We start from the raw sequence: 13,154 nt of genomic DNA, 5'->3' as shown, positions 1-13,154 counted from the left end.
AAATAAGTTACAGAACTCAGTTTCTATAGCTAGAAGTAACAGATATCAATCCCCTTCAAAAGAAATATGCTTCTAATCAGTGTTTTTATGAGACTATACTCTTCCTGCCATTGCTCTTTCCTACCCAGACATGGAACAGTAGGTTTAGTCAGATGTTTAAATATAAACCTAATATGGCAGTAGACAGCTGAGTCAAGCTAACTTGGAAGTGCCCGCTCAGCTGAAGTAGCACAAAACCCCAGAAGAACACCACCATTTTTAAATGGTTATGTAATAATGAAAACAAAGAACATGTTCTACGTGACTGTTGTTTCATGAAGGCTCCCCAATCTTCCCCCTTTCCTTGCCCCCTCAAGAGACAGGGTCTGATTCTGTTGCTCAGGCTGGAGTGCAGTAGCACGATCATAGCTCACTGTAGCCTCTAACTCCTAGGCTCAAGTGATCCTCCCACCTCAGCCTCTCTAATAGCTAGGACTACATAGGCAATTGCCACCATGCTTGGCTAATTTTTTAATATTTCTGTAGAGATGGTGTCTTGTTATGTTGTCCAGGCTGGTCTCGAACTCTTGCCCTCAAGGGATTCTCCTGTCTTAGCCTCCCAAAGTGCTGGGACTACAGGTGTGAGCCCCGTCTCCTATGCCTGACCTCCCCAATATTTTATCTCTTCCTCTTCAACTTGGCCAATATACATTGATATTTAAAATATGCTTCTCCCAAGCACAATAAATTTCATATTGAAATACCTGGCCAAGATTAGGGATAACTCTAAAGACACACTGGGGATACACCTGGACTCAGAGCAAATTTCTGTGTGGTTCAAAAAGCATACGTTCATCACTATGATCCTAAGGAGTTATATTAACTTATTTTTTGTACTGCGGCACATTAAGTGGTATGTATCCAGCTACACAAAAGAACAAATCATTTTTTTCCAGAAAGCAGGAAGGAAAAAAGATCATGGGAAATATGACACCTGTGTTTACTGAGAAGGTTCTATTTTAGATAGTTCTGCTATTTTGGTTTGCATATTTGATAGTAATTATAGTTCTTGATTCCGTCCCCTCTTCCATCTAATGCTAAGAGAGCTAATCATGTCAAACTAAGACTGTGATGCATTTGGACCTTTTCAATCTAGATATTATCTACTCCCATCACCATCAGCCTTCTTAGCAGGGCATTAGCTAAGAAAAGGCCTCATGTAGACTCTTCTCCAAGTACTTCTCTACTCAAAGGGGTCAAGTATTTTGGTCAAATCCTGGATCCATCTTCATAAACTTCTACCCAATCATTTCCCATCAATGAAACATATTTATTCCATCAGATTTAGCTTGAGCTCATTCTTATTTCTGAGTCTGTATTTATGTGGGTCATAGTACTGTATCTCACACATCAATACTGTCTAAAATATTAATGCAGAGGTATTATAAACATTACCTGTTGTGATCTCTGAATAGCAGCATCAATTTCATCCACCCTTTGTCCAATAGTGTCACTGACTAGTTTGTACTGCTCGTTAGCATCGGACACAAGTTTATCCAGCCCTTCTCTGGCTCTCCAGGGCACCAGCTCTAAGAGAGCACGGCTCACCTCATTCACTGTGTCCAACACCAGCCTGTGCTCCATGACCTCCTTCTTTAATTCCTAAGGAGGGAAAAGAGTTTTCAGGCCATACCTTGCTAAATAAAGCACATCAGCAGCTGTGCTGGGTGGAAAGTGCTATCTCTACCACCACACATCCCAGCAGGACTCTGACCTCCTTCCTTCAGTTATTTTTTTCTCATGTCAGATTTTTCAATCATTCTGAAGCCTGACTAGACTTCACTGTTGCTTGTTTAGAATTGTCTGTAAGACTTTTTGAGCCAGACTGTCTCTGGGTAAAACAAGTAATACTTCTTTCATCTCCTTGCTTCAACAGAAATGACAAATATTGCTTTAACCAAAGGCTCAGTATTTAACCTAACGAGTACCTATACAATAGTTCTATGCATCTAGAACTATACTAGATCCTGCAGAGAAATCAAATAAAACCATGAAGCACTCTTTAGAGAATAAATAATAGAGGTAAGTTATAAAATGTTACAAAGCAAACTTGATTCAACTTTCTTCTTCATAATGTATGTGTAACATATATGTCTTTATGTCAAATCTTACTGTCGATGAGTAAATAAGAAAGGGGGGCACACATTTTTAGTTTATATTTAAGGTCAAGGTTGATAAAACTTAAGGATTCTGATAAAGAGGAAGGCTTTTTTTCCTTTTACGGTAAAATAACAGCTCACCTTCTGTCTTTGCTGAAACTGGGGTATCTGCTCCCCTGTGGGAGACTGTCCTCCACTGGCTGCCAGCTCCTCCTCCACCTCCTTCAGCCACCCGGTCAGTTCCTCGTAAGTAGACTGGAACTTGGTGGCCAGTTGCCGGGCTTGCTCTAAAGTTCTGAGGGCCTTGGAGCTAGTAACTGTGATGTCTGTGTAACGAGTCTTTATTCCATCTAGTTTTTCCTGGATAAGTAACACCTCCTCACCTATGGAAGATAGCACACAATTATTCATATTTAAGAGATCTAGGAATGAGGATTCTCTGATCCCCTTTCTTCAAATCAGAGCTTTAATTTCTTTCTTTTTTTTTTTTTTTTTGAGACGGAGTCTCGCTCTGTCGCCCAGCTGGAGTGCAGTGGCCGGATCTCAGCTCACTGCAAGCTCCGCCTCCCGGGTTTACGCCATTCTCCTGCCTCAGCCTCCCAAGTAGCTGGGACTACGGGCGCCCGCCACCTCGCCCGGCTAGTTTTTTGTATTTTTTTAGTAGAGACGGGGTTTCACCGTGTTAGCCAGGATGGTCTCAATCTCCTGACCTCGTGATCCACCCGTCTGGGCCTCCCAAAGTGCTGGGATTACAGGCTTGAGCCTCCGCGCCCGGCCAGAGCTTTAATTTCATAGACGCTCTCTCTCTCTGTGGTAATGATTTCACCCATCCCATACTAAGGGCAAATGGGAAATAAAATAAACTTTCTACTGGATAAAAGAAGCCATTTCTGAATTATTAAAATCTGAGTTCAGCTTCAAATGTTTCTCGATGTTCCCAGCACCTTTCAGTGGATGCTGGCTCCTCTATTGAAGGAGAGGCGAAATCATCATCTATAACCAGATGTGAGACAACGTTTTAGTTTTCAAAAGATTTAGCAGGAAATAACCTTCTGGAGCACAGCAGGGAATACAATCAGTGAATACTAAGCTTCTCATATATACATAGAGAAGAGGCTAAGGCAGGGAACTCCTTTCCTTGGGTACATGATCGTCTTTGAGACCATAGGGGTGCTAAGAGACGCACTTTTCAAAGTACCTGTGGTTTGTTTTAGAAGAGCCTGACCATTTTTAATAGCTTGGTCTACATTCTTCTTTCTATTAACAATTTCTTCATTTAAAGCCTGAAAGGAAAGAATACCATTAATGCCAAAACTGTGGCACTACAAAGGAAACAAAATGTGAGACCCTTAAGAGACCAAATTTAAAGTAAAGAGATGAATACTAGTTTAATTTAAACATCAGATATTTGATCCCCTCATTTTCTCTTTGGTGAGCCCACTGACTATTTAAAATAATTAAATCAGATACCTATAGGCAAGCTTTCCTAAGTACTGGATGAGAAAAACTTAGAATTACATCAGCTTTACCAATCTATTGGTACCAAACCTGAACCCAAGAAAGGTAGAAGTGAAATTCAGCAAAATTGTCTACTGTGTCCAAAGTAAGGAATAAACAGAAAGTTCAAGAGAAGAAATTCAGTAAGAACAAACTGACTTAAAACAGAATCCTGGTTAAAAACTCTCTTCATGTTTAAAGTTAATGAAGCAAAAGAATCAGACTAAAAGAAAAATTACCTATTTTTACTGCTTCCAAACAGATTTCATAAAAATGAAATGAAAAAGGCAAACTCTTCTATTAAGATGACACAGAATCCCCGGAATTTGAGCAAATCCAGAAATATCCTAAAAGTTCTAACTTGATCTAATATCAAATCCTGGGCACTACATATATAGATCTGGTTTTGTTAAAGTACATTATCTTTCATAAAACTGCTCAAATAGAATCTTAGTGACCCATCAGCTAATAACGTAAATCATGAGTTGGAGTTCAGATGGCCCCTGACTGACTACACCCTGTACTATCTTCTAGAATTACTGATTCAACTTGTTAAATATAAGTATTTCCATGGACTCATTCAAAAACAGATAGGCAGTCAACAAGTCCACAAACTAGGTACTTGTGTATAAAATAAAGTTGAAGTGTGTGTAATGAAGAAAAAAAATAAATAAATGAAGAGAAACATGAATCAAAATAACAAAATAACAAAATAACATAACCAATAAAAATGGAAACATGAATACCAGGTGGTCCGCATGCTGTTTGTGCAGGACATCCTGTTTGAAATCCTTTACGAATACTGAACTGAGCTTGTCCTCAACCTCAGCCAGCCAGTTGAGCACCTCCACCTCATCCTCCCCAAACAGCCTAGCATTAGACAGAGCTTGTTCAAGCAGGGCTGCCTTCCGACAACAGCGGTCTTGAATTTCACTGTATCGGGCCTGCAATGAGTCTATCTTTTCTGACAGCACACCCTGTTCTGCAGGAGATGTCAGGGAGGAGAGGGACTGCCCAATTTTGACTGCCTGGTGCACATCTGTTGCATGGTTTTCTATGTCTTCTTCCAGAGCCTGGAAATCCAGATGGAAAAAATGAATAACAGAAACAAAATAAATGAAAAGTAAACACAAAATGAATTAACAAATGATACAACAAATTAAACAATTAAAAAATTCACCGACTGAAGGGCAAAAATAATACAAAAATTGGGAACAAAGCTGTTTATTCCAATGGTAGCTTATCAATTTCTATTTGTATTTCAAGAATGTGACTTTTCCAATTAATAATCTGATCATATTTTAAGTTAAACCCACAAAACACACATCCTCTAGAACGCTGCAGGCAGTTTACTCATTTCTAGGATTTCTAAATCCAGTTTTCTGTTTTCATTTACTGTAACCATTCCCTACCTTGTGCCGAATGATCTGCTGCTGTATTTTGGCAGTCTGAGTGCCAACAGGTTCTGAGTTAGCAAGCTTTTTCTCTGTGACAGATAAGAAGTCCGAAATAGGCTCAGCTGTCTCATGGAACTGTTTGGCCAGAACCAGGATGTCTTCCAGCTGTTTTTGCCTACACGAATATATAGAACAAGCTGCTCAGGAAAAAAGTCACATTAAGACTGGTAATAGTACTATACTCAGTAAAAAAACAGTCTTTTTCCAGGTACAGTTTAAATACCAATAGTAAACAGAACACACATTACGTAGCATTTCGATGTTTTAAAGGATTTCACACCATTAACCTTATTCTCATTCTGTCATAACCTTGTAAGGTGGACAGAATAATTATCCCCCTATTATAAAAGAGAAAGTTGACTCAGAAGACTTAAAGAAAGATTTGTCCAATCACCTGGTGAGTAGCAACAGCAGAATCAAATCTTCTAATGTTCTCCTTATACCATATTGACCCAAATCAAAACAGAATGTAGCATATATATCACTTGAACATGTGACCAAAACAAAGTTTAAAGGAGGCAAAAGGTGTCTGTTTTCATTCTCTCTGTCACTACTACCTTCATTTGTGAGTGAAGATATCTGAAGAGTAAAGACTGTATATCACCTATGAACTAGAACTCCCTCCCCAACTTCCCAAAATCCAGTCAGGCTTCTGGTAATTTCAAGCCCCAGAACATAACTTAGAATCCAGATTTAAGGCAAAAAAACAAAAAAGAAACAGAAAACCTCATGCTGGCTGAATTTGCCAACACAAAAAGCACCCCTCCCCCTGCAAAAAAACAAAAAAACTATAGACTTTACATCTCACTTGGAATCTTATTTAATATAACATCCATACTAAGCTTGGCTTTTCTTTGGATACATGATTGTCACTGAGACCATAGAGGTGCTAAGAGATGTTCTTTTCAAAGTACCTGTGGTTTGTTTTATTCTATAAAATAAAAGCAGCAAATTACAAAGGCAGGAGGAAGTCTGGATACTGGAGACAGCCTGACAAAGAACAGACAAGAAAACAACCACAGAACTGTATTAGCACACAGATGAATAATGAAAGGTCATAATGTTGTCTTTGAATTACTAAAAACAGACTAAAAGATATGGCATCTGAAGAGGCCTGCAAGCATATGATGCACTTAAGTTCAGCAAACCTTTACTGAAGACCTAATTTATGCCAGGCCCTATGCTAGTTATGCCCTGACCAAGTTGTTTTAACAAAAGTGGTTTAGCCGGGTATGGTGGCCCACCCCTGTAATGCCAGCACTTTGGGAGGCTGAGGCAGGTGGATTACGAGGTCAAGAGATCGAGATCATCCTGGCTAACATGGTGAAACCCCGTTTCTACTAAAAATATAAAAAATTAGCCGGGTGTGGTGGTGGGCACCTGTAGTCCCAGCTACTCAGGAGGCTGAGGCAGGAGAATGGTGTGAACCCGGGAGGTGGACCTTGAAGTGAGCTGAGATCGCGCCACTACACTCCAGCCTGGGCGACAGAGCGAAACTCCATCTCAAAAAAAAAAAAAAAAAGTCCGGGCGCGGTGGCTCAAGCCTGTAATCCCAGCACTTTGGGAGGCCGAGACGCGCGGATCATAAGGTCAGGAGATCGAGACCATCCTGGCTAACACGGTGATACCCCGTCTCTACTAAAAAAAATACAAAAAAACTAGCCTGGCAAGGTGGCAGGCGCCTGTAGTCCCAGCTACTCGGGAGGCTAAGGCAGGAGAATGGCGTGAACCCGGGAGGCGGACCTTGCAGTGAGCTGAGATCGCGCCACTACACTCCAGCCTGGGCGACAGAGCGAAACTCCATCTCAAAAAAAAAAAAAAAAGTGATTTAAATTAAAAAATTTGGCATTTTGATTACTGGAAATTCAATTATGTTTGAATATGAAGAAAAACATTTTTTAAGTGGCAATCTAAGTCTAAAACTTTCTTTCCTAGTTTGTTTATGCCAGCCTTCAAAATATATCTTCAAGCAATGCAACTAAAATATACAATATTAAAAATTATTATTAAACTAGAATTTAATTTTTAAAAAACTGCCTGTAATTTTTATGTCTTTCTTACTCATTTGGTTTTGGAATCTGAAAATTTGAAGAATGTATTGTAATACAATTTAAGGTATTTTTAGGGAGAAGAGCTAAAAATAATTTAGAAGCATCAAATATCTACTCTTGGTATTTGTTTCTGTTTAAAAGATTGGCCCAGAAACTATATTAGGCTAGGAGGATGGAAACAAGTAGAAGGAAAGAGTCATAAAAATATGTATAAGATAAACCATGACTTCAAGGAATTTATGGACCAGGAAGGTAAGTACCTAAAATAATGATCATAATACAAGGTACAGATAAAGAGTTATGGCAGTGAAGGGGCAGGAAAAGTTATTCCATGCTTGGGGAACAAAGGAAAGTTTTACAGAAGAGAGATGGACAAAAGCACTTCATGAAAGATGTATTATAACACCATAAAATAAGACACAGGGTTAGGACACTGTCAGAAGATATTAAAGAACAGAATATAGTTTACTTCAGCTATAATACAAGGAGTGAGAAGAATAGTAGAAACTAAGAAAGGTAGGTCAAATAGAGGGCTCTGAATGGTGGGTTAGAGTTCAGATTTTATTTTAAGCACCTTCTTAGTAGAGCAGGCAGTGTGTCAGCCTCATAATCTAAAGGTTTTATTTTAACAGGGAGTCAATTAAATGTCTCTGAGCCTGAAAAGATATGATTAAAGGCTTATTTCAGAAAGGTTCACCTGCAGCTGGGGGATGGGAAGGGGAAGGCCTGAGGGTAAGTGGTAGAGTGATTAGTGAAGAAGCTATCTCAATACAACTAGTGAGAGCTCCTAAGTCATGAACTGAGGGGAGAGTGGGAATTAGAGAAACAGATGGACAGGAAAGACACTGTAAAGTAAAATAGACAGAATTTAGCATGCTGATAGATGTGGGCATAAAGGAGAAATTTAAAAAAAAAAAGTAAAAATGGAGTTGAATTTTTAAGCCTAGGAAACTGGAAAGCTAATGGTACCATTACTGGAAATGCACAGAGAGAAAAGAAAATAAGCAGTACAAATCTGGAAATACAAGTCAGTCAAATTCTTTCCATTTTGTCTCTTCCACTAACATGGGCAAGCCATACTTTGCAACTCAGGTAAGGAATAAGCAAGTCATGGGCAGGTGGACATAAAAAGACTGAAGAGGGAATTATTTGAAGACTGCCATAGGCTACCTAGGAAACGTAAAGGGTACAATAACAAATGATAACTCTCTTATTGATTTCTCATTAGTTGGTATTTAATTTTAAAACTGGGGACTGTATAAAAGTAAAGACATCTATGTGACTTATTAAGCTCAAGTGACAGCATGACTTATAGCTATGGAAAGAGAAAGGGAATGTTTCCTTGGAGGAGGAAGATTTGTTGCCTGTCTTTTTGACCACATATTGAGGTAAGTTCATGCATCTCTCGAATTCCCAGATATTTAACAAAACCACAGACTAGCTTCTAAAGGCAAAAAAATCTAATATTAGTATAAGCTAATAGAAAAGAAATATGACACATTTCAATTCCAAGTATCAAAAGCATTATTTATAAACATAAAGGGCAGGGGGAATCTGTTTCAAAAACTCAGAAAATAACTTGGCTGGACTGTAGGAGTCTGTGTCTGTCATTTGGAACCATGATTATACTACAGCAGAACAACCACACAGAGGAATGAGTTTTCCAGTTCTTGGAAATTTATGAAGATGCAGGAGACCATTTCCTAAGTGTGATTCTGGTTATGAGCATCATCTTTAAAATCTTATCCCAGTTCAAATAAAAGCCATTAAACACTTTCCAAAAATCTGTATGAATCATCCAAGAACTTAAAGAGCACTTTAGTGATAGTAAGTCGAAGAAGAACAAAACAAACCTCTGACCCACTCCTCAAAATTCCTTTGGTCTTACCTGGCTGCTGCCTTACTGAGTAGTTCAGTCCATCTACTTTCAAGACTCTTCAGCTGCCCGGTGATTTTCTCTCTATCAGCCAGCTCTGCTGACTGGGCTATTCTGCCTCCTTCTGCTTGAAGCATGTCTACTGTGGCCTTTCGATCATCTAGGAGCCGCTGGAGCAACTATTATAAAGAGAAGGAAAAGTTGTAACACAGGATCATTTTGAAATCTGAACTAGGAAGAAAAACAAAAGAAACCAACCGGCCAAATCCTAAGCTTCATTGAGTAAAAGAAGTTTTTTTCATCCTTGAGGCAAAAACAGGAGATATATAGCACAGTTCTCACCACTCACACACTTTTCACACACACTTAAATTTTTAAATGGAGCAGTGATTGCCATTATGTGACTAACAGGGAACTTCCTTTGAACTAAGAGAAAAGTGCCCTAAAAAATGGTTAACATTTGAGATGATTAATACGTTAATTATTTTGACTATGGTAAACATTTCACAGTGTGTGTGTGTGTGTGTGTATATATATATACACACATATATATATATCTCTCAAACCATCACATTGTAAATTATAAACACACACAATTTTTATTTGTCAACTATACACCAATAAAGCTGAGAAAAAAAAAAAAAAATTTCCTTTGGGATAAATTGTTTTTAAAAAGAAAAAACTGCACTAAAATAGAAATTAAACCAACAAAAAATATAGATAAAACTTTGTACATGATATACAACACTTATCTAGAATATTGCGGACCCTGAAAACACCAAAAACTTCTTAACATAAAATTGTGGATGAACACTGAAATAGGATACATGAACAGGCAAAATTATTCAGTCTAATATATGCCACAGTAAACCAGTAGATTTAAGTAAGATAATGAAAAATCAATTTCCACTTTTCAGGACGACACAAAGTAGGTTAGGATTCTACTAAAACTCTGAATTGCTTCTTAAACTACAAGCAAATATGTTGTCTACCACTCCCTATGGCTGTTACAGTTCACTGTCCCAACATTCTCACTTACCTTCTGTTCTTGGATCTGTGCTTTTACCACTTTATACTCAGCAGATGGAGGTTTCTGATTGGCTATGAGCTCCTCCGTATCTGCCAACCAGCTGAGCAATGGCTCCAAGGCATCTTGAAACTTCCCACAATGCAACAAGGCCTCCTGTAGCTGTGCAATTCTTTGTGCGACCTGTATCATGAACATGTAGGTTCATTATGAGAAAGGAGAAAGTAGTTTTCAAATTACTACTGACCTCTTTTAGTAATTAGAGATTGCAACTGCTAAATTTTTATTTCCATTCAGGTTTCGGGAAACCTTAGATTCAGATGTCTCTTTTCTATGCCTTTTGTTTCCAGTACACTTGTTACCCCATTGTCACTCACCTTTTTATTCAATGTATTCCATCGAGCATTGATCTCTTCCATGTCATGTTCTAAACCCTGCACATCACAGTCTTTTCCTGCACTCTGAATTAATCCCTGGCCAAGTCCATTCACCTGCTGCAATTTCATCTGAAGAGGATCCACTTGTTCTTTCTGAAACATCTAGATAATTGCAAGCCAAAAAAGATTTAATACAAAGGCTATTAGACTCTCTATACCACACAGAGACTGGTTATTCTTGGGGCATTTATGACTTAATGAAAGACAACCAGGAATAAAAAGAAAGAACAAGCATTTGCATGTGAAGCATCAAGAAAACACGTGGTTTTGTATTTCAATACATTCTCCTATGGACATGTAATTCCAGAGAGTTATGACACTACTTAGGTCTTTAACCCAATGACTCTTTCCTTTGTTCTTTTTTTTAAAAAAATCTGTTGCTTAATTTTTTTTTTTTTTTTTGAGACAGAGTCTCACTCTGTTACCCAGGCTGGAGTGCAGTGGTGTGAATTCGGCTCGCTGCAAGCTCCACCTCCCGGGTTCACGCCATTCTCCTGCCTCAGTCTTACAAGTAGCTGGGACTCCAGGTGCCCACCACCATGCCCAGCTAATTTTTTTGTATTTTTAGTGGAGATGGGGTTTCACCGTGTTAGCCAGGATGGTCTCGATCTCCTGACCTTGTGATCCGCACACTGTGGCCTCCCAAAGTGCTGGGATTACAGGTGTGAGCCACTGCACCCGGCCTGTTGCTTAATTTTTAACGCAACAAGCCATGGAGAATAGAAAAGCATCAACCGGCCGGGCGCGGTGGCTCACGCCTGTAATCCCAGCACTTTGGGAGGCCGAGGCGGGCGGATCACAAGGTCAGGAGATCGAGACCACGGTGAAACCCCGCCTCTACTAAAATACAAAAAATTAGCCGGGCGCTGCCAGTGGGCGCCTGTAGTCCCAGCTACCGGGAGGCTGAGGCAGGAGAATGGCTGGACCCGGGAGTGGCGGAGCTTCAGGAGTCGGTAGATCAGCCACTGCACTCCAGGCCTGGGCGGCTAGAGCAAGACTCTGTCTCAAAAAAAAAAAAGAAAAGCATCAACCTCAAAATGCTGTACAAGTAAGTGCAACGTACACTTCTTCCTAAAAGGGAAGAATGATACCAAATGACTAGTATTTACAATGAAATATCCCTTGGGGAACAGCCTTAACTGACCACTAATAAGAAATGCTCCTCTCTGACTAGGACTAATAACTCAATTAGTCAAAACATATTAACAGTGTGAAAAACGCCAACCTCATAGCTTAATCCCCCTGTGGCCGTTTAACTTCATTCTGATCAAGAGCCACAGACCACACACAGCAATAATCTTGAAACAGAATTCCTCTGATTACAAAGGGAAATGGGCCAGTAACGTTGGGAAATGTCCTTAATAACTTCAGACACACATTCTGAATAAGATACAGATTTACATTTAAAAAACTGCTCAAAAATGATACTGTATTATCCATGTTTACCATGGTACAACAGAATTTTAAAACAATGTGAATATATGTAACAAGCAATGTGTATACTTTGCTCTACTACAGTTAAGCTCCATTATGATTTAGACATGTCTAAAAGGAAACGAAAAGGGTCAGAAGAGAATGCTACTTCTGCCACATTAAGAGAATGAAGGGGCCGGGTGCAGTGGCTCACGCCTATAATCCCAGCTCTTTGGGAGGCTGAGGCGGGCAGATCACGAGGTCAGGAGATCGAGACCATCCTGGCTAACACGGTGAAACCCCATCTCTACTAAAAATACAAAAACTTAGCCAGGCATGGTGGCAGGCGCCTGTAGTCCCAGATACTCGGAAGGCTGAGGCAGGAGAATGGCATGAACCCGGGAGGCGGAGCTTGCAGTGAGCCGAGATAGCACCACTGCACTCCAGCCTGGGCAACAGAGCGAGACTCCGTCTCACCAAAAAAAAAAAAAAAAAAAAGTATAAAGGAAAATAATGAAAAAAAAATATTTGTCCCTAAGATCAGGTTTGATCAGGTTTCTCGGCCGGGTGCGGTGGCTCACACCTGTAATCCCAGCACTTTGGGAAGCTGAGGCAGGCAGATCACGAGGTCAGGAGTTTGAGACCAGCCTGACTAACATGGTGAAACCCTATCTCTAGTAAAAATACAAAAATTAGCCTGACGTGGTGGCACGCATCTGTAATCCCAGCTACTCAGGAGGCTGAGACAGGAGAACTGCCTGAACCCAGGAGGCGGAGGTTGCAGTGAGCAGAGATCGTGCCATTGCACTCCAGCCTGGGCGACAGAGTGAGACTCCGTCTCAAAAAAAAATAAAAAATAAAAACAATTGGGTTTCTCTCAGTTATCAGAGGGATAGAACCAGCCATATTTCACTAGCCTGGATTTATTTCCCTTCCTTTTTCTTCCATGAGCCAGGTGAGTCAATTAAGGGCCAGAGGATGACAGAAAATGGAAGAGGACGAAAATAATATAAAAGAAAACGGTAAGTTTGAGTAAGACCAAATTTGGTCAATATGAGACCACAGACCACACTAGCATTAGGAAACTGATTCTAGGAAGAATGGTCTATGGCTGGCTAAGATTACCAGAGAGGGAAAGCCCCAGGGAACACTGAAAAAGGAAGGTTATAAAAGTAATTATGAGTGCACTTCATTTTTTACTATAATTTGATTATACCATATTTTCTTAGGCAACATTACAAAGCAGTTCAGTTAAAAT

At 39.7% G+C, this 13,154-nt stretch overlaps 1 protein-coding gene across 42 annotated transcripts in view; it reads right to left on the bottom strand.

The window, feature by feature from the left end:
• Positions 1 to 13,154, bottom strand: part of MACF1 (microtubule actin crosslinking factor 1) — a 409,997-nt gene that overhangs the window by 56,538 nt on the left and 340,305 nt on the right. For 37 of the 42 annotated variants that reach the window (XM_031667185.1, XM_031667174.1, XM_031667208.1 and 34 more), the window contains 8 exons: positions 10,424 to 10,585; positions 10,059 to 10,229; positions 9,032 to 9,198; positions 5,048 to 5,207; positions 4,382 to 4,708; positions 3,337 to 3,421; positions 2,280 to 2,521; positions 1,435 to 1,641 (listed from right to left, as the gene is read on the bottom strand). In XM_031667185.1, the coding sequence (XP_031523045.1) occupies positions 1,435 to 1,641; positions 2,280 to 2,521; positions 3,337 to 3,421; positions 4,382 to 4,708; positions 5,048 to 5,207; positions 9,032 to 9,198; positions 10,059 to 10,229; positions 10,424 to 10,585 (1,521 nt within the window). The remainder of the gene's footprint in view (positions 1 to 1,434; positions 1,642 to 2,279; positions 2,522 to 3,336; positions 3,422 to 4,381; positions 4,709 to 5,047; positions 5,208 to 9,031; positions 9,199 to 10,058; positions 10,230 to 10,423; positions 10,586 to 13,154) is intronic. The other 5 variants (XM_031667250.1, XM_031667245.1, XM_031667270.1 and 2 more) reach the window with 1 other exon arrangement.

Source organism: Papio anubis, chromosome 1 (assembly GCF_008728515.1).
Source record: "Papio anubis isolate 15944 chromosome 1, Panubis1.0, whole genome shotgun sequence".
NCBI classification, from domain to species: Eukaryota; Metazoa; Chordata; class Mammalia; order Primates; family Cercopithecidae; genus Papio; species Papio anubis.
The sequence above is the reverse complement of the archived record's forward strand: the minus strand, read 5'-3'. Positions and strand labels throughout refer to the sequence as shown.